The following is a 23,498-nucleotide window of genomic DNA, read 5'->3' as shown; positions in this document are numbered from 1 at the left end:
GCAGACGTTTGTCAGTGCAAGGATAGCTTGACCTTGAAACTATTGATTCCCCCAGCAATACTTTCAATCATCAACTTAGTCGCTCGTCAACCAGGTCGCCGGTTGATAAGCGACCGGGTGTCCTAGTGTGTACCGGAATCTAGGAGCAGACGTTTGTCAGTGCAAGGATAGCTTGACCTTGAAACTATTGATTCCCCCAGCAATACTTTCAATCATCAACTTAGTCGCTCGTCAACCAGGTCGCCGGTTGATAAGCGACCGGGTGTCCTAGTGTGTACCGGCCTCTAGGAGCAGACGTTTGTCAGTGCAAGGATAGCTTGACCTTGAAACTATTGATTCCCCCAGCAATACTTTCAATCATCAACTTAGTCGCTCGTCAACCAGGTCGCCGGTTGATAAGCGACCGGGTGTCCTAGTGTGTACCGGCCTTTATGAGCAGACGTTTGTCAGTGCAAGGATAGTTTGACCTTGAAACTATTGATTCCCCCAGCAATACTTTCAATCATCAACTTAGTCGCTCGTCAACCAGGTCGCCGGTTGATAAGCGACCGGGTGTCCTAGTGTGTACCGGCCTCTAGGAGCAGACGTTTGTCAGTGCAAGGATAGCTTGACCTTGAAACTATTGATTCCCCCAGCAATACTTTCAATCATCAACTTAGTCGCTCGTCAACCAGGTCGCCGGTTGATAAGCGACCGGGTGTCCTAGTGTGTACCGGCCTCTAGGAGCAGACGTTTGTCAGTGCAAGGATAGCTTGACCTTGAAACTATTGATTCCCCCAGCAATACTTTCAATCATCAACTTAGTCGCTCGTCAACCAGGTCGCCGGTTGATAAGCGACCGGGTGTCCTAGTGTGTACCGGCCTTTATGAGCAGACGTTTGTCAGTGCAAGGATAGTTTGACCTTGAAACTATTGATTCCCCCAGCAATACTTTCAATCATCAACTTAGTCGCTCGTCAACCAGGTCGCCGGTTGATAAGCGACCGGGTGTCCTAGTGTGTACCGGCCTCTAGGAGCAGACGTTTGTCAGTGCAAGGATAGCTTGACCTTGAAACTATTGATTCCCCCAGCAATACTTTCAATCATCAACTTAGTCGCTCGTCAACCAGGTCGCCGGTTGATAAGCGACCGGGTGTCCTAGTGTGTACCGGCCTCTAGGAGCAGACGTTTGTCAGTGCAAGGATAGTTTGACCTTGAAACTATTGATTCCCCCAGCAATACTTTCAATCATCAACTTAGTCGCTCGTCAACCAGGTCGCCGGTTGATAAGCGACCGGGTGTCCTAGTGTGTACCGGCCTCTAGGAGCAGACGTTTGTCAGTGCAAGGATAGCTTGACCTTGAAACTATTGATTCCCCCAGCAATACTTTCAATCATCAACTTAGTCGCTCGTCAACCAGGTCGCCGGTTGATAAGCGACCGGGTGTCCTAGTGTGTACCGGCCTTTATGAGCAGACGTTTGTCAGTGCAAGGATAGTTTGACCTTGAAACTATTGATTCCCCCAGCAATACTTTCAATCATCAACTTAGTCGCTCGTCAACCAGGTCGCCGGTTGATAAGCGACCGGGTGTCCTAGTGTGTACCGGCCTCTAGGAGCAGACGTTTGTCAGTGCAAGGATAGCTTGACCTTGAAACTATTGATTGACATTTTTCTTTGTCTTGCTTCCATTTGATTTTTCTCTAATGGACCGTGATGTTTCAAAAACAATAATGTGGGAGCCTACTGCAAATAAATAATTTGCAGAATAGTTAAATATACAATGCATTCCCACACATTAGACTAAAAAAAATCTTGTTTTTCTTGGTCAATAAGATTATGTAATACCATTTTAGAGGCATCTAGGTATTGACCACGGTTGATCCTCCGCTAGGTTAATCCAAATTTTAACCTTTTATTTATTATTTTATTTCTAGAGTTTTACTTTTGCCTACCCTAAAATATTCGTTAGCTTGGAGAAGAAGCCGTATGATGAAATACCAAAATCTCGTTAAGTCATTTTCGGCTGTTTTGCTTGACGATTCAATTCATCTGGAACAAACAGACATAAAGCAGAAAAGGACTACCGAGGTAAAATAAAAGTCAACTCATACTCTTCTCCTGATACTAGGTACACTATAATAGTTTACAGCCATTGTATGTATGAAGGCAATTTTAATAGTTCAATAACTACTGTTTAATAGTTCCACTAAGATAGCCAGTAGTGTTTTGGTTTAACAGTACTGATTTTACAGTAGAAAAATCTACTACAGTAGACTTCCTCTTATCCAGACTCCTCTGGACCGAGGCCATTTCGGATAATGGTTTTTCCAGTTAAACCGACGTCCCCAGAAACCCATTAAAATGGACCGTTTAAATGCATACTGTATACAGTATTTTGACTTGGAGAGCATTGTATTTAGACACGTGATCACTGGTCTCAAATCTTTTCCAAGAGAACAGTTGTTTCAGTACCGCCCACTACCTGCCAATCTAGTCCGGTTAAACTGATGTGCTGATAGAAATTGTCCGGTTAACGAGATGTCATTTCCGCCGAGTGTAGTCCGGTTAAACCGATGTCCGGTTAAAAGGTGTCCGTATAAGAGGGAGTCTACTGTACTGTACTGTTATACGTAAGCAATGGATTTAATAAAAAAAACAAAAAAAACAATAGAAACAATAAAGAAAAAAAACAACAGATGGGGGAGGGGTTGGGCAATTACCTCAAAAGGAGCACGGGCCACAGTGAGTCGAGTAGGGCGATGGGAAGGGGTAGGTGTGACCTAGAGGCTATATGACTTACACCACTTCCCTAAAGGGCTGGCGAGGGGGATTCCAATCGCAGGACGATGAGACAAAGTAGTTTTTCGGGAATTCTCTGCCAGGTTTGACTTTCGACTCTCTTTTTTTGTGAAAAAACTTTTAATAAAAAATTCTAACTTAACAAAGTTAGATCGATATCATCTTTATTCATACATCTAAGGGACTGTGTTTCTATTGAGACACTTAAAGTAGTTTATCATGCTTATGTGGAGTCAGTGTTAAGATATGGCATAATTTTATGGGGTCAAGCTACTGGTATTAAAACTTTATTCAGGTTACAAAAACGTATTATTCGCATTATCACCAACTCTCATCCACGCAGTTCTTGTAAGGAACATTTTCAAAATTTAAGAATTCAGACACTAACGGGGTTGTATATTCTAGAATTATTAAATTACATACATTCAGTTAAAAATGAGCTACAGACCGTTTCACCGTGCTTGGCGTGTAGGGGAGGCAGTGCGAGAGAGACAGAAAAATACAAAAACGTAAACATAAAGCAAATTAATTTGACAAAGCTGATGCTAGTTCACAACTTAAGTATTTGAACGTGACTGTGCCGTGCGTTGAGGCGTAGTGGGGGAAAGCTCTCAGTGCGCATGCTCCAGCGAGGCGCCACGCACCGTGACACTATCTGTACCAGAAACAATACATTTTAATCACAGGTATGAAACCCAAAATGAAAATATATTTAGACTCCCCCAGACACCGTTTGACCCTATATGAAAAATCTCCATTGTATGCTGGGCTAAGATTGTACAATGTGCTTCCGCCATGCTACAAGTCATTAAGCAAAACCAAATTTAAAGATACACTAGACAATTTACTTATTGACAAGGCTTTTTATTTAATTGAAGATTTTTACAGAACAACAATTTAGAATTTTATTTTATTTTAAGTGTTTGGTTTTAAGTTAAAAGTTATAATGTTAAATATTTTATGTATGGATTTAATTTTGACAATGCACCTATTCTTAATGTTATGACATGTATGGAATGTTTTTTGCAAATAAAGTATGTCTATGTCTATGTCTATGTCTAATGATCAAAACAGGGTGTATATCAACCGGGAAAACCGGAAGAACCGGGAAAAACCCTTGAATTTAAAGAGACCCGGAAAAAAGCCGGGATTTTCGGAGCGATTCTGGGATTTTTTTTAGCGCCGGTAAAACGCACATTTTCCCCGTTCGCGGAAAACTATATTGACGTTTCCGTGACCCCGGGAGACGACGATGGCGTCTACACTAACGCGGGAAATATTGATGATTTTCATAACTTTGCCGCGATTGCGGACGACCGACGATGTTGTTTCCGTGACCGCGGGAGATGACGATGACGTCTACACTGCCGCGGGAAATATTGATGATTTTGCTGAAATCGCGGACGACGACGATGATGTTTCCGTGACCGCGGGAGATGACGATGATGTCTACGCTGCCGCGGACGACGACAATGATTAGGTCCACACCGCCGCTGCGAGTATTCATAACTTTGCTGCGATTGCGGACGACGATGATGTTGTTTTCGTGACCGCAGGAGACGACGATGATGTCTACACCATCGCGGGAAATATTGATGATTTTGCCGCGATCGTGGACAACGACGATGTTTCCGTGACCGCGGGAGACGTCGATGACGTCTACACTACCGCGGAAGGTTTTCTTGATTTAGCCGCAACCGCGGACAAGGACTTCGATGATGTCTACACCGCCGCGGCGAATATTTATAACTTTGCCGCGATTGCGGATGACCGTCAATGTTGTTTCCGTAAACGCGGGAGACGACGATGACGTCTACACTGCCGCGGGAAATATTGATGATTTTGACGACGACGATGATGTTTCCGTGTCCGCTGGAGACAACGATGATGTCCAGACTGCCGCGGAAGATTTTCGTGATTTTGCAGCTAGCGCAGACGACCTCTATGATGATGTCTACACATCTGCGGGAAATATTCATAACTTAGCCGCGATTGCGGACGAAGAAGGTGACGTTTCCGTGACCGCGGAAGACGACGATGACGTCAACACTGCCGTGAAAGATTTTTGTGATTTTCGTGTCAATGATGATGTCTACATGACCGTGAAGATTTTCGTGGTTTGCTGCGATCGCGAATGTCAATGATGATATTTCCGTGACCGCGTAAGACGATGATAATGTCTTAAGGAGATGTATAGGATTTTGCCACGATTTTGAAAGTCAGTGATGACGTTTGTCGTCACCATGGAAGGAGAACACACAACCGTGGCAGATATTGAGTATTTTTACATAATGATAATGTTTTCATGAACAATAAACATAATATTTAGGATTTCACTGCTATCGAGAGAGATGATGTTTTCCTAGCCCTGAGGAATTGTGATAATGAAGATGATTACTTTACAACTATTAGAAATATACTAATGGGATGTATATAGATGTATACTATTAAGCTATAAGTCTCAAATTGGTTATAGTTTAAGTGGAACTAAACATGCACGAGGGAATTGATGTAATGTTCTCGTGGGACACATTCACGCGGGAACCTGGAAAAACTTTGTAAAACCAGGAAAAACCTGGGAAAAACCTGGAATTTCACTTTCAAAAAAAAGTATACACCCTGAAAAATATCACTTTAATTAACCACGATTATTTATCATTAATTGTATTATGAAATGTGAAGGACCATTGGAAATATTATGTTAAAGACAATATTTTGAATTAAAGAAGTTCTAGTAGGGCTATATTAGCCCTTAAAATTCCCAATGTGCCTAGTTACTAATGTTGGTTTTGAATTATTCAACCTTCCTGGTCACAGTGTCATCTTGAACATTTCCCGCGATCACGGAACCATCGTCAACACGTCCAAAGCTCGCGGCGCGATTCTCAACTCATCCCGCGGTCACAGCACCAGCATGAACGTAGTTTTTGTCATTTCCCGTGTTATCCGGCCGGTTTAGGTAGGATAATAGAAATTCTACGGTAACTATGATGAACTTACATGGTGTCCACCGACCGGGAAAACTGGGAATTATGTGTGATTTTTTTGAACCGGGTATTTTCAATTTGCCGCAATCGCGCATGAAGATGGCGTTTCCCTGACCGCGGGAGACAACGATGACGTTTCCGTGACCGTGGGGGACAATGATGATGTTTCAGTGATCACGGGTGAAGACGATGACGTTTCTGTAACCGCGGGAAACGACGATGACGTTTCTGAGGTCGCAGGTTAAAACGATGACGTTTCCGTGACCACGGGAGACGACTATGACGTTCTCTGCATGAGGTTCTTTTAGGCATAAATGATAAAATCCTTATAAATTTCTTCTGAATTTTGAAAACTGCTTTAGAATAAGAAGTTGCTCCTCATAATTCAATCCCCTATTGCAAGACAGAAAAGAACAGTGCATAGTACACTGTGAGTTAAGTTTTTAAATCTATTACATTTCTCAAAACATACATTTGAAAGCAAGCCGTATTTAATTTACCAACTACCTACCATTTTTATGTGTGTGATGACGGTTTCCAAACTGTGGGAGACGATGATGATATCAAAACGGCGGTGGGATGTGTTATTGATTTTGCCGCGATCGCGCATGCGGACGATGACCAATTCCGTGACGGTGGGAGATGATGATGACATTTCCGAGACCGCGGGAGACGACGATGACGTTTCCGTGTCTGTCCATTACTGCGGGTGACGGCGATGATGTTTCCGTGACTGCGGGAGACAACGATGATGTACAAACGGCTGCGGGATATGTTAGTGATTTTGCCACGATCGCGCATGCGGACGATGACGTTTCCGTGACCGTGGGAAACGATGATGATATATAAAAAATTATTGCTTGACGATGATGACCGCGGGAAATTATTAGAATTAAGCTGGGATCGAGGAAGATGATGATAACTAAAATAGCGAGCTGTGTTAGTGTTAAAACATTATTTCGACAGTTGGCGCAAAAACGCGTTGGAAAGTTTTGTATAAAAAGTACGACCTGAACTACCTGGTATTACTCATGATTTTTTTCTGGTTGGCCTGGTAGACACCCTGATTTACTTATTTTGATTGTTTAAGCATCATTTTGTACTTACAGATGGGTTCTTCTCAATGACTGCAAACATGTGATTGAAAGTGGCTCTTTGGAGCAATGGTTGAATACGGAACAGGATGGAAAGAAAGAGATAAAACATAAAACCTGTCCTCTGTGTAGACCAACAGAACCCAATCGGTTCATCATAACAACTCAAAGATATATGAACCTGGTCAAACAGACTTACAAGGATATTCAGATGGTGAAGAGGAAAATATTCGGAGAGATAAGCACCATTAGAGAAGATAGGGAGAAGCTGTTGAGAGATGTGAGGCAGATATCTCCCAAACTAATGGATGGATTCCAAGGTTTAAATAAAGGTATGGCCAAATTAAATCAAACTGTTAAGTTTATTTTATAATTTAATTTGTATGGAATTTTATATCCATAACACAAAAAACTGTACCTATATTTTTCCAGAAATTGTTTCTTTTTTACGCAAGCCTTGGGAAAATACCTTGGGATATTTAATCGAATGGGAATTTTGCAATATTGTTATATCTGTAAACAGTGTTGGAAAGTAGCAACAAGCAGCGACGCTACAGTAGCCTGTTCCTTTTTTTGTAGCGTTCTGCGTTAGCTGTAGTTGCACTACGTTTCAGATTTTGTAGCTTTTTTAAGTAGCTGTAAACTGAATTTTAGATACTCTCTTCGCTAATTTTATATTGATTGAGATGGTAATTTTTATAAAAATCTTACTTTTTTATTTGATATTTATTTTCTTGCCTCATTTTGTTCAACAGTCTAATGCGCTAGGAATAAAAGTAACATATTTGGAAAATTAGCTAAATTGTAGCTATACATATCATTTTGTAAACGTAGCTGTAGCTAGCTATTTTAAAATTAGCTTCCCCAACACTAGCTGTAAAAGTTTGCATGATTGTTGATGTCACTGTCGATGACACAATGTTGCCATAATCGTGGGTCAGATGTTTCACAGATCCCTATCCTCCGTTAAGACAAATAATGATAAACTTACAACTCTTATTAGTTATTAAGGATGTCGTAAACAAACATGTAAAACATTTATACACACCAAAGAAAAACAAATGTTGGTTTGATTACTGGATATTTATAATATTCTAGATTCAACTTTTTTTACATCTAATAGTTTGCAATGGCACATTTTTACTAGGCCAGCTGTTACTTTCCTAATACTAGGCTGCACAATGATTCAAAAACTAAAATGATTACTGAGAACAATGATTTTGATTTATCAAAACGTATGGGGTAAACATACAGCTACAAACAATATTTAAATTAAAACATTTTTCTATTACATCTAGACAACCTAGAAAATAGCTGGGAAGTCCGGCTTATGCAGTAGCAAATTAATTCATCAAAGCACATGTCTAGCAAACAGTTTTACTACTCTAGGCCCTACCTGAGATCAATACTCAAAAGTTAAGTAAACGCCCATCCATTTAATGAAAACTTTTTTCTGCCTAAGGCTTATGAATTAGCTTGTGGTTGGATTCAAATTTAATGGAATCAGAATACGTTTGCTATTCATGTTTGTCAGGTTTTAAATTATTTTTTGAAGTATGATAGTTAATAAGACTCAGCTTATTAAGGATCACAAGCTATGTTAGCACTAATACTTCTCCTGTGACCAGTGTGAGGTTCCCACTAAGTTCTACAATCATAAGACCCAAGCTCTTCTTTTAGGCATGTTAAGATATAATTACATAATATATATGACAACTCTATGAATAGATAGTCAAACATTATATATGTCTTCGCCTTTGGGTTATACTGTTACTGATATCATTGCAGTTTTTAACTTAAGACCAATAGTTAACATGTGCAGTAGAACTTGGTTTGCCAAGACAACGTTTTCCTGATATTGAGCAATATTTAATATTCCAGCTAAAATGTAAATTTCAAACCATAATCACAATTAAAAGTAGGTCTATGTTAAATTTATTGAGACAGAATTTTGTCAAGTCATTATCACTAATTTGAAGCAGATAGTCTTTTGTAAATCTCTATGAACGAGATATTCACTTATTACTGTGTTCCCAAAATCACTTGGCAAAACTCGTTGGTTAACATTGTTTAACTCTGTAACTTTTGATCAATTTGTAAGTCAAACAGACTGTTGGGTGTGCATTTCAAGCTGACTTTGAATGCAGGGTGAAAGCCCAATGATTAAGGAAGGACAGTTCCAGTTTCAAGCCATCAAAAAGCTACTGATAATCTCAGAATTGAACCAGTGACCTCTAGATTACGAGCCATTAAAACCTTATAAAATTTGGATGTTCAACTGTGCAAGGCTAGAAGGAAGAGGAGACCTCTCTCTCATACAGCCCCCCTACCATGGTTAACGAAAAAAGAGTTGTGTGGTGATACTGTTGATGTAATTTCAACAACAACAAAAAACAAATTATATTCTTCTACATCTTTAAGAGGGCTGAAGACTTCAAAAGAATCATTTTTTCCTTTTTACTTTTCTTATGTCAAGATGTCTCTGGTTACCGGAATTCCAACCTAAAGTGCCTTTTTTAATATGATAATACTGACTATAGTTAAGTGGTCAAAATATAGAGTTTAGTTTTTTCTATTATTTTGCAGGTGGTTTAAAGTTTTAACATAAATCATTTAGTTTTGGCTCTCTGTGCATGATTTTTACCACTGTCCACAAGTTTGTAATTTCCTAAGTTATGTACTTGGTCCCAAACATCAAATCTTACCAGAGTTTGCTATTCCGCTAGGCGTACACAGTGTTAAACAATTAGGCTTTAATAAGGGTTTTATGGTTTTCTCTGTTGTAGATAAAGACCAATTGAAAGTTATGAGAAGTATATTACTAGAAGAATTGCCATATATCAAAGGAAACCGCCGTAATGAAATTAGCGTTCATCGGGGCATCTTATTGAATTGTATGGCTACAGTCTACTTAGGCGTTCAGAAAAGAGTGTGTGACGACTGGGAAAAATTATCAGATTCATCTAAGGCCAAAGTGTTTGATAAAGTGAACTTTTTTATATCTGTTTTAATTCAGAGGAAGAAGAAAATTAGTAAGGAGGAAATTAACAGCTTTTTATCGGAATTGAAGAGACTCCACAGATTCTTTGACTTAAATCTAATCCATAGTTCTGACAGTTATTTTACTCTACAGAGTTTCCATCCAGACATAAAGTCTAAAGTTACCGATAACTACAACCGAATGAAGGAAGAAATCTTTTCCCCAAGAGTGTTCACTGATAAGATGAATGATAAAGTGGGTGACCTGTTGAAAGAGCTCTGCAGACTGCTGAACACCCATGTGACTGATGAGGAGCGAGTGATGGTACACAAGGCTATGTTTGGTTCAGTACACGGTACGTGGAGATGGTACAAGTGTGCAGGGTGTGGTGATGTCTATTGTGTGGGAAACTGTGGAGCTGTCAATCAGGTTACTCAGTGTAGGAAGTGTAACAGCACCATTGGGAGCTCAAGTCGAGTGCAGAATCCAGATATGGCCAGAGCCCTCCACCAGCGGCGATAAACATATCAACAGATACAATACAACTTGATTTGTTTCTATGCCTCTATTAAAGAGTGATAAGTATCAATTTAACCAGAAATCCGAATCCATCAACATGAGTTAAAAGTCTTCATCAGTGGTAGCCATATTTGATTTTAGTCCCATAAGAGCAATGTTAACTTTGTAAAGATTTTTTTTTTAAACTTGTGATACAATAATGATTGATATGTTAAAATTAAGGATTAGTGGTCCTTTAGGGAGTGAAGATTTTAGTTTTGCCATTTTCCCCCTACTTAATAAGTTAATGATCATTAATTAAGCCTTTAATTAAATAATTTAGAAAAGACAAAACAAATATTTGAAATATCATTTCTTCATTCCCTAGTACTCTATGTTATAAACCTAATTATAAACTTTCAAAACTATATCTTAATAAATAACATGGACATGCTGCTTCAAATGTTGGTATGTTCTGTCAAATTTAACATTGCTCTTATGGGGCTAAAATCCAATATGGCTACCACTGATGAAGGCTTTTAAGAATAAGATGTAAAATTTATTTAATTCAACTAACCAATTTTGAATGTTTAACTACTTTGATTTAATTGTTTGTTTTTCTTCATCGACATTTATATTTTAAAGAAAACATACGTATATAAATATGTCTAGCTATAACTAGATAGAGTAACTAAATAGGTCCAAACATTTTAGGTTGCTTTAGAAACAAGTTAAGATAAATAATAAAGATGTATTGTGTTATCCAGTTCATGAACTTGTTATAGTTAAGTTACTTTATGAGTCAGTTGTCTTTTGTTCTTGATCTTCTTAGTTAGTCACTAGAGTCTACGTATATATCTTTTTTTTACAGTCAAATTTTGTTCTTCGTCTTCTTATGTAGTCACTGATGCACATTTCGCAAAAAAGGCAACTTTATAAAAAAAATTAAACATAATATTAAATCAACCTGGTTTGAAATCTAAATCTTAACATTACAATTTTCCATAGTAAAATAATAAAAGTTTTTGTCGATGTACTATAGTTACTAACCAAGCATCGGTAATGCAACCTCTCTTGCTATTAGTGTAAGGCTATTGAAGTTTGAATTGTTTATCAATCAGTGATTAGTTATGCTTCATTTCTGCTAGTTAAATTTTGAAGATAATAGACTCTTGTAAAATACTGTTTGAAATAACATGTTATGGATGCGTTTAGTATTTTTATATTCTAACATTTGGACTGGTTGAAATTTTGTATGAAGAAACTGTTAATTGTTTCAATTATCTAGAATAAATTTTGTTTATAAGCTGTTTGATTTTTTTCAACAATTTTTGCAAGCTCCTATTAGTATTATTGGTTTGATATGTGTGAGGTGTTACACAAAGATCCATCTGACAATTAAATAATGTCATTCTGTTAGTTCCTAGGACTACCTTATACAGGGTGTTTCAAAATGATTATCCTAACGCTTTATAACTTTTTTTTACTTACCGCTATAAATATCACATCAAATTAAAAAGCAACTCAAAGAGTTTTATATAAGCCTACTAGTGTTCAATGTGAGCATCATTCTTCACACGGCACACGTTAAGACGATAGTTTACTATGTATATTGTCTACATTGAAACAGGGGTAATTGTATTGGTCACAATAATTAACTGAATACTTGTTAGCCTTAGCTGCATGCAGCAAACATAGGCTATATTGTTGCCATTGGAGGACCCCATGGTCCTTGTTTTATTTTTGGTAGAGGCCTCAAATCACCATCTAGCCGAGGGCCTCCAATGGAGCCAGACCGGGCCTTTCTTTTAAACTCATAAAAATCCTTTTTTCATCTCTAAATAGAAAATAAAAAAAATCTTCCAAGCTCAAGACTCAGGACTCTCCTTTGTGTGAGGTAATTTTGCATTGTTAGTTTAATTTTAAAAGCTTTTACAGTTAATGGTTATCCTACTAATATTATAAATGAGAAAGTTTGGATGTATGGATGTATGTATGTTTGTGACAAGTAAACGCGAAAAATACTGGTCGGATTGGGCTGAAATTTGGTATGATGATAGCTCACATTCCCGATTAACATATAGACGCATTCTTATCTCCAAAGTCCTATCGGGCTCCGCCCCAGTGGCTCTGGAGTTTCCCATGTTAACCTTATGAGTAATCTTATTTAAAAGGAATAAAATAATTTTGTCAGCTGTTTCAACTACACGAGTTTGTTCTATGATATTGAATAGCATTAAAAAGTTACAAAGTTTACCAACAGAGTGCAGTACTATTATTTTTTTACATTTATGACAACATCTATCCTATAAAGGTTATAAAGGTTAAATTACGTTTTTAAAAGGCTTATGTTTAACTATTTTATCAACAGATGTAAAGATCAAAATGTTTCTATTTCGTGTTCTCTACCCGTTGCAAAGCACAGGTACAACAGTTAGTACTATTTATAAAATTAAATAATATTGTAAAATGTTAATAATTTTAAGTTTTGTAAAGAGTTGAGATGATGTAGGCTAATATGTAAATGTATTTGGGAAAGGAAAATGAATGATACTTTGATTTGATTGATTTGATTTGCAGTTCTAGTAATTATTTAGATACAAAGAAAATTTGTATTTGGCAAAGACAGTGAATGCAAATTGTTTTGTAGAAAATAAAATGCTTCCTATGGAAGATCATTTATGGAAAATTTCCAATAAGCTGACTTAAGTAAGGGTGTCACAACTTTGCTTTAATGCAATCTCAGTTGAAAAAAATTAGAATTGTCTGAGATGGAATTTATCATTTCTAAATACACAAAATAGAATATTTTTGAAATACAATCTGTACTGGTTAACATAATGGGGTTATATGGTACCACGGTTTAAGTTCATAAAACAAACAGTGTTTTCATAAGTTTTATAATCCCCATCTACTTTCTTGGTTTGAGTTATATTTCATAGTTACAATTCTACAGGGTGTTTATAAAAAACCTGATCGATTTTAACTTTGTCTCACTCATTCCGTGTTAGAGGTAGAAACCTCTAGTTTTCATTATTTGTTAGGGAAACTCAAAAAGTTTTATAATCAGCTGTTTTTATTAGCAGTTCCTTCTTACATTGTTGTGTGATAAACAAAATCAAATAAGTAACATTTTACGATGGATCCTCGAGTGAAGACGCAGTGTGTCGAGTGGTTAATAGAAACTAAGTCTCCTCTTGCTGTTCAGCGTAGATTTTGAAGGAGATTTAACGGAAATCCTCCTTCAAAGAACACGATAAAAGCAGGGTATGAGAAGTTCATGACCCATGGGAGCATACATCACAGAAAAGGCAATGGTCGTCCAAGGGTAAGTGAAGAAAATGTTCAAAGAATTCATCAATCATTTCTTAATAATCCGAGACACTCGACAAGATCTGCAGCTCGAGAGTCGAATATTAAGCATTCCACTCTAAACAAAGTGTTAAAAAGAGTTTTGCATTTTCGGTCTTATAAGTTACAGATAGTTCAAAAGATTACGCGACAAGACTGAGCCAGACGCAGAGAATTTGCAGTTACAATGCTCGACCGTTTAGAAACTGACAATAACTTCTTAAACCGGATATTTTTTTCTGATTAAGCTACGTTTCATGTATCAGGGAAGGTGAACAGACACAATGTCAGGATATGGGGATCTGAGAATCCTCATTTTCACCAGGAGCATACTAGGGATAGTGAGAAGGTGAATGTTTGATGCGCCTTATCTTGCAACAGATTGATCGGCCCTTTCTTTTTTGCCGAAAGAAATGTCAATGGGACCATTTTCGTGGATATGCTGGAAAACTTTGCCATTCCACAGTTTGAAAATGAGCAACCAAACATGATGTTACAACTAGATGGCGCTCCACCTCATTGGAGACGGTTTGTTCGTGACTGTCTCAACGAACATTTCCCAAATCGTTGGATTGGCCGTGACGGACCCATACCTTGGCCACCAAGGTCGCCAGACATTAAGATTTTTTTGTTTGGGGGTTTGTAAAAGATCGTGTTTACTCCAACAAAGTCAACAGCCAGGAAGAAATGAAGCAAAAGATCAGAGAAGCATTTGATGAAATTGATGTTCCGATGTTGCGGCGAGTTTGGGCAGATCTCGAACACAGACTTGATTATTTAAGAGCTAATAATTGAAAACATGTAGAAATAAGATAGTGTGAATGTGTCATCGTAAACTTAAGAAAATTGTCTTTAATTTAACATTAATTTTAAAAAATTGTGATGAAAAATAAAAGAGCTATGACAGTTTAAAATCAATCAGTTTTTTTATAAACACCCTGTATTTCCAATATCTTTACACATTTCAAACAAATAAATGAATAAATACCTTGCAAAATCTTGATTTGTTTTACATGTTTCCAGATGGAGATGACTTTTACTATTTATACCAAAGTCTGCTGAAAGATTTGCCTCATGTACGGAAGCAACGTAGAAAAGAGATTGACCAAGGAACTTTGAATGTATTTAAATTCAAAGTATCCTATTTGACCTTCCTAGTGGATCTGTGGGAGAAAGTACACAAGAAACTCAATGAGGAAACCCTCACAAAGTTGACAGTAAAAGTCAATACTTTGACAAAAGCGTTGAACAAGCGAAACAAAAAAATATCATCACAGGAAGTTGATTACTTTAATCTAGAGCAATGCCGAATCACTAAGTTTATGGACTTCTTTATCCTCAAATCAAGTGGAGAATATCAGAATTCTAAGGATAGTCCAGATGTTACTAAATGCTACAAAATTGCAGAAAGTCTTCTGAATGAACTTTCTCCATTTTCAAAAGAACAAGAGGAAAAAGTTGTTAAAGCAATTCAAGACTTTAAAGAATCCATGAAAAGCAAAATTGTTCCATTGACAATTGAGGAGAAGAGAATGCTGAATGCAGCAATGTCCAAAGACTTTTATGGAGGTTCGCATGCTCAGGGTCATTGGTTCAAATGTCGCAATGGTCACCCGTACTGTATAACCCAATGTGGAGGTGCAATGCAGAAAGCTAGGTGTCCAGAGAAGGGTTGCGATGCCTGGATTGGTGGAGAGCGTCATCGGTACTTGCCTGACCAGCAACTTGCCAGTGACTTTGACGGAGCCACACGCCCAGCCTGGAGCACAGGTAACGACCTGGCCAACTTTAACCTCGACAATCTACACTAAACAATCATTCTTACATAAGTGATATTGATCTCTCCATGGATGTTGCCTTAAGGCTTTTAAAAAGTTTCAAGTTTTAGCATATTTTTTTATTGTAGGCATATTTTTAATATCGGTCGGCAGTAATATCAATACTATTTTTTAACACAAAATTAGTAATACAACATTGGATTTGTTTACTTTAGCATACATATTTTACCCAAAGTAATCTTAAATTTTTATTTTAATAGTATTTTTTGTTTATTGCTATATGGCATGTATCACATAACTGATAAGATCCCATGTTTTATGTTCCCATGCAAGTATCATCTAAGAGAAAAATTTAAAATTTGTCTGATAACATTGATGGAACTAAAGTACCACAAGTTGTCCTTAAATACTCCATTCATCCTGGTTAAACATTAAACTAACCTTTTTTAGCATGTTGAATTCTGTATTACTTTGTACTGTTTTAATTTCATATAACGAATTGTTAAATGTATGACTTGTTATACTTTTTTCAAAGAATAAAATGTTAAACATAAGGGATATATTTTTTTTTCCAAAATATTTTATCCCATATTTAGTTAATTTACCTTTTTTCAGAAACTAAGCCTGATTCTATATTTTAACCAACCTATGTCTATATTTTAAGAAAGCTGTGGAGTATTTTTATGATATTAAAAAAATGTGCAGACATTTACCACAACCATTTGGTGGTATATTTCATCATTACAATTTAAATTGACTATTTTTACTTGAGCTCAAGTTCATAAACGAGGCATACTGGGGGTTGAAATTGGGACCTTGACTCAGCCCTTATCAACATTATTTTCTATTATACAGGCTTTCATCATTTGAGTTTCATTGCTTATGCATTGGTTATTGTCTTGTGTTAGCATTACAAATTTGTCAAGTTTAATTACTACCCGGAGTCGTAGGAGACGCCTCTTTTAAGGCTTTTAGGAAACTTATCATGGAACTGCAATTGCTGAGAACAATCGTCACTAATAACTTCAAACAATCAAAACATAAATAAACCCCTTCTTAAATTGGTACTTTTTTTAGTATTGTATTGTTTATTTGAAAAAATCATCATTTAGTTGACTCAGCAGGATAGCGCCAGCGCTTTTTTAGATGTCACTGTTTTATTATTTAAAGCTTCATTTGAGTATCATTAATGGATGGTCCAGTCTTAAAACCTCCCCAAAAAACACAGGATACAGATTATTTGCAGCTACTGGATGACAGTGTGTTGTAGCTTAAGTTTAATAAACAAGTTTTTCCCTTTTACACAAAAAGGCTCTTGTACCAAAAAGCAGGGTGTCCACATTCTGGAAAGTCAGGGAAAGTCATGGAAAAAAATGCTGGTCATTGAAAGTCATGGAAATAGGCAAAAGTTCATGGAAATTCCCAATGATGGATGGATTTGTGTGGACCATTTATTGCTCTAGTCGGCCGTAACCGCTAGAACGTAGCATTTTTCAGGATTTTTCACAAATGTTTGAAGATTCAATTTATTAAAGTTGTATTAGTTTATGAGTTTTGAGTTTGTATTAGTTCATTGTTGTACAATAGAACCCTGGTTAACCGAAATAAAGGGGGGGGGGGGTGAGTTGTTTCGGATTACCAATTTTTCAGTTAACCCATACTTATGCTAAAAATAGTTTTTTATTACCATGGTGTGTAGGAAAAATGAATTCAAAACAATGTACAATGCAGTGTTTTACTTCAGCGACAAAAATGTTACAATGTGTTAGAAAAGCCCCTTTTTAGAGAGAGGGGCTCGGCTACGCCTCGATGTTGACATATTACATATTGTACTTATTAGCCCTGATTAATTTATGGAACCGTTTCGGTAAATCCCATTTCGGTTAACCAGGGTTCTACTGTACCTAATGTACTCTATTGTTATCTGTTAATACATATTTCAGTATTTTCTGTGGAATAACTTGTCCATACAATATTATTCGCGTGTGTATGTTATAATTTTTTAGTAAAGTTTGTGAGTCATGGAAATCAATGGTAAATGGTCATGGAAATTAATGACAAATTTTCTGTGAACACCATGAAAAAGGCTTTTTACTCCCTAGGGGGTAAAAGAACCAAATCCAAAGTGCAACCCATGTATTAAAATCGTCTGTTTTTACTTCACTATGACAAAAAATATAGTAGGCCTACATATGTTTATAGATATAGTGTAAATTAGATGACAAGTCTCTCATCGGTATTATCAAATAAGACAAGGTTGACCTCTTAATAGAGGTTTGTAATAACATATGATTAGGAGGATGTAATATAAAATCAAGGTTATTTGAAAATAACTGATTTTGTTACTGCTGAAAGTAGGATACATAAAACAATATTGTTTGTTTTATGCTGGCACAAGCGACATAAACTTATACACAGTCATGGACCACAGTAAATTTTCAATTTAATAATACAGTAAGTGATTAACACATTCGCTGCTGAAACCTTTAAACAGGCGCTCGCCAATGGCGGCGAGGCCCGGGCGGAGCCCCGACGCGCTAACTGAATCAGCGATCGCTATTGGTATTGAAATATCTCAGTAAGACGAATCACAAAAGAGCAGTGGTGATTGTTCTGCGTTACTCCGAAAGTGGACGTAGTTCACTGAAACACCCAAAGGTAGCAGCACTGCCTGGATCAATAACCAGAGTCTTTGTAATACGGCTCGAACTGAGAAAATCCCCGAAAACGGGACAAAAGCATTGCCAGACGGGATTTTACGGGCAATTTTTGTACCAACCTACACCAGAATAAAGCTCGCATTATAAGCTACAGGCTGGTAAAGATTACAACGTTCCCCGACAATGGCTGAGCTCACATTGAAACAATAAACATGACATGGCGCGCTCCCCCACCCGTGGACCCCCCGCTCCTCAGCTGAGACGCGCGGGGTCCACCGGTGGACCCGCCGCATCGAATGTGTTAAGGTAATTAATTATGGTGAAAACAAGAATAATTGCAAAACATACTCAGCATTTAATATTCTATTGGTAACCAGAAAACAATGGGTAAAATTCTATATAACAATTAGTAGGTAATAATAAAATTATCTTGTTATACATTACTAATTAATTATGTAAAAAATTGGCTTAAATACTTTTCAAACTAGACACCTGAGTATTTTTTTTTTTTTTGGATAGGTCAATTTTTCTTTATTTGTGAATCACGAAATAGAACTTGGAGTTTTATTAATAAGTTGATATTGATATACTTTTTAATTAATATCTTATATTATTACAGTGTGAAAAGGGATTTGCTTGTAATATTATTTTGATGTTAAGGTATCATTACAATAATAATAACTTTGGCATATTTTTCTTATATACAAAACATTAAATTGTTAAAATCATCTGTTAAAGTGTGCAAATTGCAGTTTTCATGTGCAAGATTCAATTGCAGTTTTCATTTGCAACAAGTTCAGTCTATGTTCTCTATCACGTCTTGATGTTCTTCTTGTGAGCCTGAAAACATGAAAATATTATCAATCTATTAACTATAGTTTTTTTTATTTTTTTATTTTAATATGGTAGATTGTAACATCAATCAACTAATATCAACAATATTAAATAATACAATTCATATACATATGATTTTAGGTAATCAAAGGCTCAAAGGTTATTTCACTATGTTAATGTGTTTCAATGTTTGGACCATTCCTACTTTGATGGTTCAACCCACTTTCCTACTATACTACGCATATTTCGATTTACAACACAGACACACTATCAATATACAGTATTACAAAAGAGCATCGATGTTAACATTGGTACGGTTGACCTTTGATGTAGGCCTACCGATAACATTGTCGCAAAAACATCAATAATCTATGGTTTCTTTTTATATTGAGTTTTACATAGTAAAAAAATTGTTTTTTTTTTTTAGTTTCTATTTGTAGCCAAGTTTATGCTGCCTTTATTGAGTATTTCCAAGAATACTCAATAAATATAGAATAATCTTATTTTTTATTCTCTTTCCGAATATCACCTTCCACTATGGTCGATTTCCTCACCATTTAAAAGTTATTTGCAAAAAAGTTAAGCAAGCTCCAAATTTAGAGTGGTGAGAAAATACAGAGTTGGAGATATTTTTGTTAAACTTTGTACGAACCGGTCTCGAGGAGTCTGGATAAGAGGGCGTCGAGTAATTCTCGTTAATCCCCAATTCCAGACCGTAACACTCGTCCCAGACCATAACGTTCATGATTTGGATAATAATGATTCAAAAATGGATATAGGGAATAATCAGACAAAATGTGGATAACATTTTATGTCAAAATATCCAGTCAAAATTCAAATCAAAACAACACAGAAAAATCACAAACTATCACCATATTCCAATGTTTTATACACACAAGAAGGACACCTCTATAAAAACATAAAAGATTTTCATATTGAGAACGTTTGTTTGGAGTTATACCAAATTAAAGAGATTGTTTGCTTTTTTGTAAAATGTCCAAATTTACCAAAGGCTTAATAAGCTGTTTATTGCAAAATGGTCCTAAAATTTTATGTATTTACAGCAAAACATATATATTAAAATAACATTAACTATTGTAATATTCGTTTACGTCCGTTATGGTCACAAAAGAATTTCATACTTTTCCATTAAAGATGCTTTATTAATAAAAAACCACCTAAGATATTGCATTACCATGGACATTTTATAAAACTTCAAATGTCAGTTGAAATGAAAAAAAAAATGAAAAACGTTTTGAAAAAAAGAAAAAAAATTTAAGTGGTTTTCTTGAAACGTACATTTTTAAATTTTTACTCAAGTGTGTGTAACGGGTTTTTCACAATAGATTTAAAAACCTGCATTATTCTCTCAAGTGTCCTTGCCCCGTTGCAAAGCACGGGCAGAACAACTAGTTTATATTAGCTTTCATATTTTTTTGGACTCCTTTGTGTTGCTTATTTTTGAAAACCAATATTATGATAAACTATTTGTCTAATATGATTTTCCATACAATTAATAACTAATTAACTAAACAACGTTTAACTAAAGTCCAGTACTGACACTTTGAGATTGTTGCCTCAATTTTTTGAGGTATTTTGCAATATTTGCATAAATAAGTCATATATTATTCCCAATTTAAATAACGATACATTTAACGAGTACTTAGGTTTGCTGCTACGGGGAAGGTAAAAAGTATTTTTTACCAAATGTTAATAGCATAGGATGAAATAAATAAATTTGCCAAATTTGATCAACATATAAACAAAGTGTGTATTTGATAAACAAGTAAGCTACAAGAGTTTTCATTTTCTCCATAAGAATAATAAGGAAATTTTATATTTACACTTTTTAAATTTTTTTTGTAACCGTATGGCATACAACAGCGCTTCACTAAACTAAATTATTTATTATTTAAGCTCTATGAAATGGTTTAGAAAAAATGTTTTTGGGGTAAAAAATGGCAAAACCCCATTTTTATCCCATAAATCCCTCCATAGTCCAATCATGTAGGTTTTTACCAAATTTCATCAAATCGGATAATTTTTGCTCGAGTTATCGTGCTAACGGACACAGATATATAAATATATATCTATATATAAATTTGAGCGGATGGTGTTTTTGGCCTCTGTGGACATCAATATGAAGAAGTAAATCGGGTCCAGGTCTTACCATGATACCTACGGTAATTCGCTGACAAGACAAACTTACAAACATTAATAATTGTGTTCATATCATGCACTAACCTCTATGTCTCCACAGACATACTTCATTTTCTTCTCCTCCACTTCCAAGTCTGCAGTTATTAAGTCTGGAGATTTGTTATCAATCATAAGCTCACTTTCTTTAATTTCATCCAGGATCCTATCTAAGGTCGCAATGAAATAATCAGCATTGGCCATGGTGAACACCATTGGAGGCTTCAGCTTCAACACGTTACGGTCTGGTCCATCAGAACTCAGTAAAATTCTCTCCTCTTTCATCCTGAAGGTATACATTCCATCATTAATGACACCAAAAGATCAAATGATAATATAACTTAGTAATTTTGGCGAAACTCAATTCTTATCCTCCCATTGTTTTGGCTCGCCCCTGAACTGTTCCAAACAACCAACTTCTGTTCAAATGTGATATTCTTGACAATGGTTTATCTACTTGATCAGAAGCAACCAGTGTAAAAAACTTGGTTGAAGCAACAACAATTAATTTTGGATTAGGGCAAAAATAAAGTCTTAAAAATAAGTCTTGTGTAACAAAAAAAAAAAAAAAAAAAAAAAAAACAAGTCTTAAATAAAATCTTTAAAACTAACTGAACAACATATCAAAAAACCTCAAATTTACTCTTGAAATTGAAGAGAACAATAGTATTAATATTTTAGATACAACTATTTCCAAAAACTCTACTACAATATTTAGAGAAAGCCTACAGCAACCGACCATACTATCCACTATACTTCATACCACCCTGAAACCCACAAAATGGCCACTTAACAGTATGGTTTATTGTCGTAGAGTTGACGTAGTTCGCTAAACATCCACAGATAGCAGCACTGCTTGGAGCGTAGCCGATCCCATTGGAATTGTATTGCCAAATGGAGGGAAAAAGACGGGACAAAAAGTTGATTTTTAATATTGCCAGACGGGGATTTTACAGGGAAATTTACTACCCACCTACACCACAACAAAATGCGAGTCACACTACACGCTAACATGGTATAGGTCCGCTTTCGGCCGACGCTAGAGCAAAAACTAAGATATACAAAAGGCATTGCCGAGCGTTTCCGATGGGGTACAGACGCACCTGATCAGGAACGGCCGCACTCTACGTGTTAATGTAACAGGTATTGTTTACAGCTTTATAGATATATAAATGTATTAATATATATGTATGATAATACATATATATTTGTGATGCTATATCTGTTAGTATAACTATCAAAACCTTTAACAATTGACTTGTTTTCTTTGATGGACTAATGTATTTGTTACTACTGAATTTATTCGGTATCTCTCACTACCCTGTTTCTAAACCTTTTGAATCCTGGCTTTTGGAGGGTCAAGGTCAAGCCCTAAAGTTGGGTTTTCCAAGGAAAGCTGAGTCCGCTCTGCTCGTGTCTTAAGTAATTTCGTGTTACTGTTTTCCTAGAAGCGGAGGGGACCCCGATTGAAATTGTTCTCTTCACTCTGCTCTCCCCCATCCGCATTGCGCATCTGCGTCTTGGAAACCCTGGCTTAATCCAGGATTTTGAGTGAGTTTGCAGACCATTAAAAAATAGCTAATCTGGAAGTAAGGGGTACCTTACTAACATGTATATATACTCTTTATGTTCAGAAAGAATAGGAAAAATTAACAATGGTATCAAGCATGTTAAATTGTTATAAGATCAATTTATTTTATAAATAGATAATAATCCTAAATAGTCAATTTTATTCACATAAATTTCAAAATCAAAGTCTCGACAATGTTTAAACACTTTTTTAGAACGAAATGGGTTTCAGATCATTAAACTTTAAATTTAATAATATCTAGCAGTTACCCAGCGCACGTTGCTGTGTTTAACAAATATTATTTTAAATGGCAATTTGTTCTTTACAATAAATAGTGAAAATATATACAAAATAAACGGTATCAGCATTCTGACACATACTTTCTCCCATAAGTTTGTCAATAACCTTTATCATGTGTAAGCGGTGAGAGTAAATATACGGAAATGGGATTTGTACAATTTTCTTCAGAATTTAAAGGACTATAACATACTAAATTGTTATCAAAGTCGTTCGGGCCAATTTTGGGGAAATCTGATTTTCCGTTATTTTATGGGGTTTTTATGGGAAAATAACATAATTTACAATAACTATTGAATCGTAATTTTTACAGAAATGGGATTTGTACCATTTTGTTCAGAATATAAAGGACTATAACATACCAAATTTTTATCAAAATCGTTTAGGCCAATTTTGGGAAAATCCTATTTTTCCGTTATTTTATGGGGTTTTATGGGAAAATCCCCATTAAAAATAAAAATTTCTAAAAAGTGA

General features: G+C 36.0%; 2 protein-coding genes across 6 annotated transcripts in view; one reads left to right on the top strand and one right to left on the bottom strand.

The window, feature by feature from the left end:
- The window catches only part of LOC128983219 (NFX1-type zinc finger-containing protein 1-like), a 125,743-nt gene extending 109,782 nt beyond the window's left edge, over nucleotides 1-15,961 (top strand). For 4 of the 5 annotated variants that reach the window (XM_054402435.1, XM_054402433.1, XM_054402434.1 and 1 more), the window contains 2 exons: nucleotides 6,876-7,192; nucleotides 14,713-15,961. In XM_054402435.1, the coding sequence (XP_054258410.1) occupies nucleotides 6,876-7,192; nucleotides 14,713-15,500 (1,105 nt within the window). In that variant the 3' untranslated portion in view covers nucleotides 15,501-15,961. Of the gene's footprint in view, nucleotides 1-6,875; nucleotides 7,193-9,646; nucleotides 11,683-14,712 lie in introns of those variants that run through there. The other variant, XM_054402436.1, reaches the window with a different exon arrangement.
- A 2,510-nt stretch (nucleotides 15,962-18,471) lies between these two features.
- The window catches only part of LOC128983218 (5-phosphohydroxy-L-lysine phospho-lyase), a 55,119-nt gene continuing 50,092 nt past the window's right edge, over nucleotides 18,472-23,498 (bottom strand). The window contains exons 9-10 of the mRNA XM_054402432.1: nucleotides 21,206-21,443; nucleotides 18,472-18,967 (exon numbers count right to left, since the gene is read on the bottom strand). Coding sequence (XP_054258407.1) covers nucleotides 18,941-18,967; nucleotides 21,206-21,443 — 265 coding nt within the window. The 3' untranslated portion in view covers nucleotides 18,472-18,940. The remainder of the gene's footprint in view (nucleotides 18,968-21,205; nucleotides 21,444-23,498) is intronic.

Source organism: Macrosteles quadrilineatus, unplaced genomic scaffold (genome assembly GCF_028750875.1).
Source record: "Macrosteles quadrilineatus isolate MER2022 unplaced genomic scaffold, UCM_ALF_1.0 Scaffold_1__1_contigs__length_201487025, whole genome shotgun sequence".
Classification (NCBI taxonomy): Eukaryota; Metazoa; Arthropoda; class Insecta; order Hemiptera; family Cicadellidae; genus Macrosteles; species Macrosteles quadrilineatus.
Note: the sequence above shows the minus strand (reverse complement) of the source record. Positions and strands in the feature narration are given on the sequence as shown.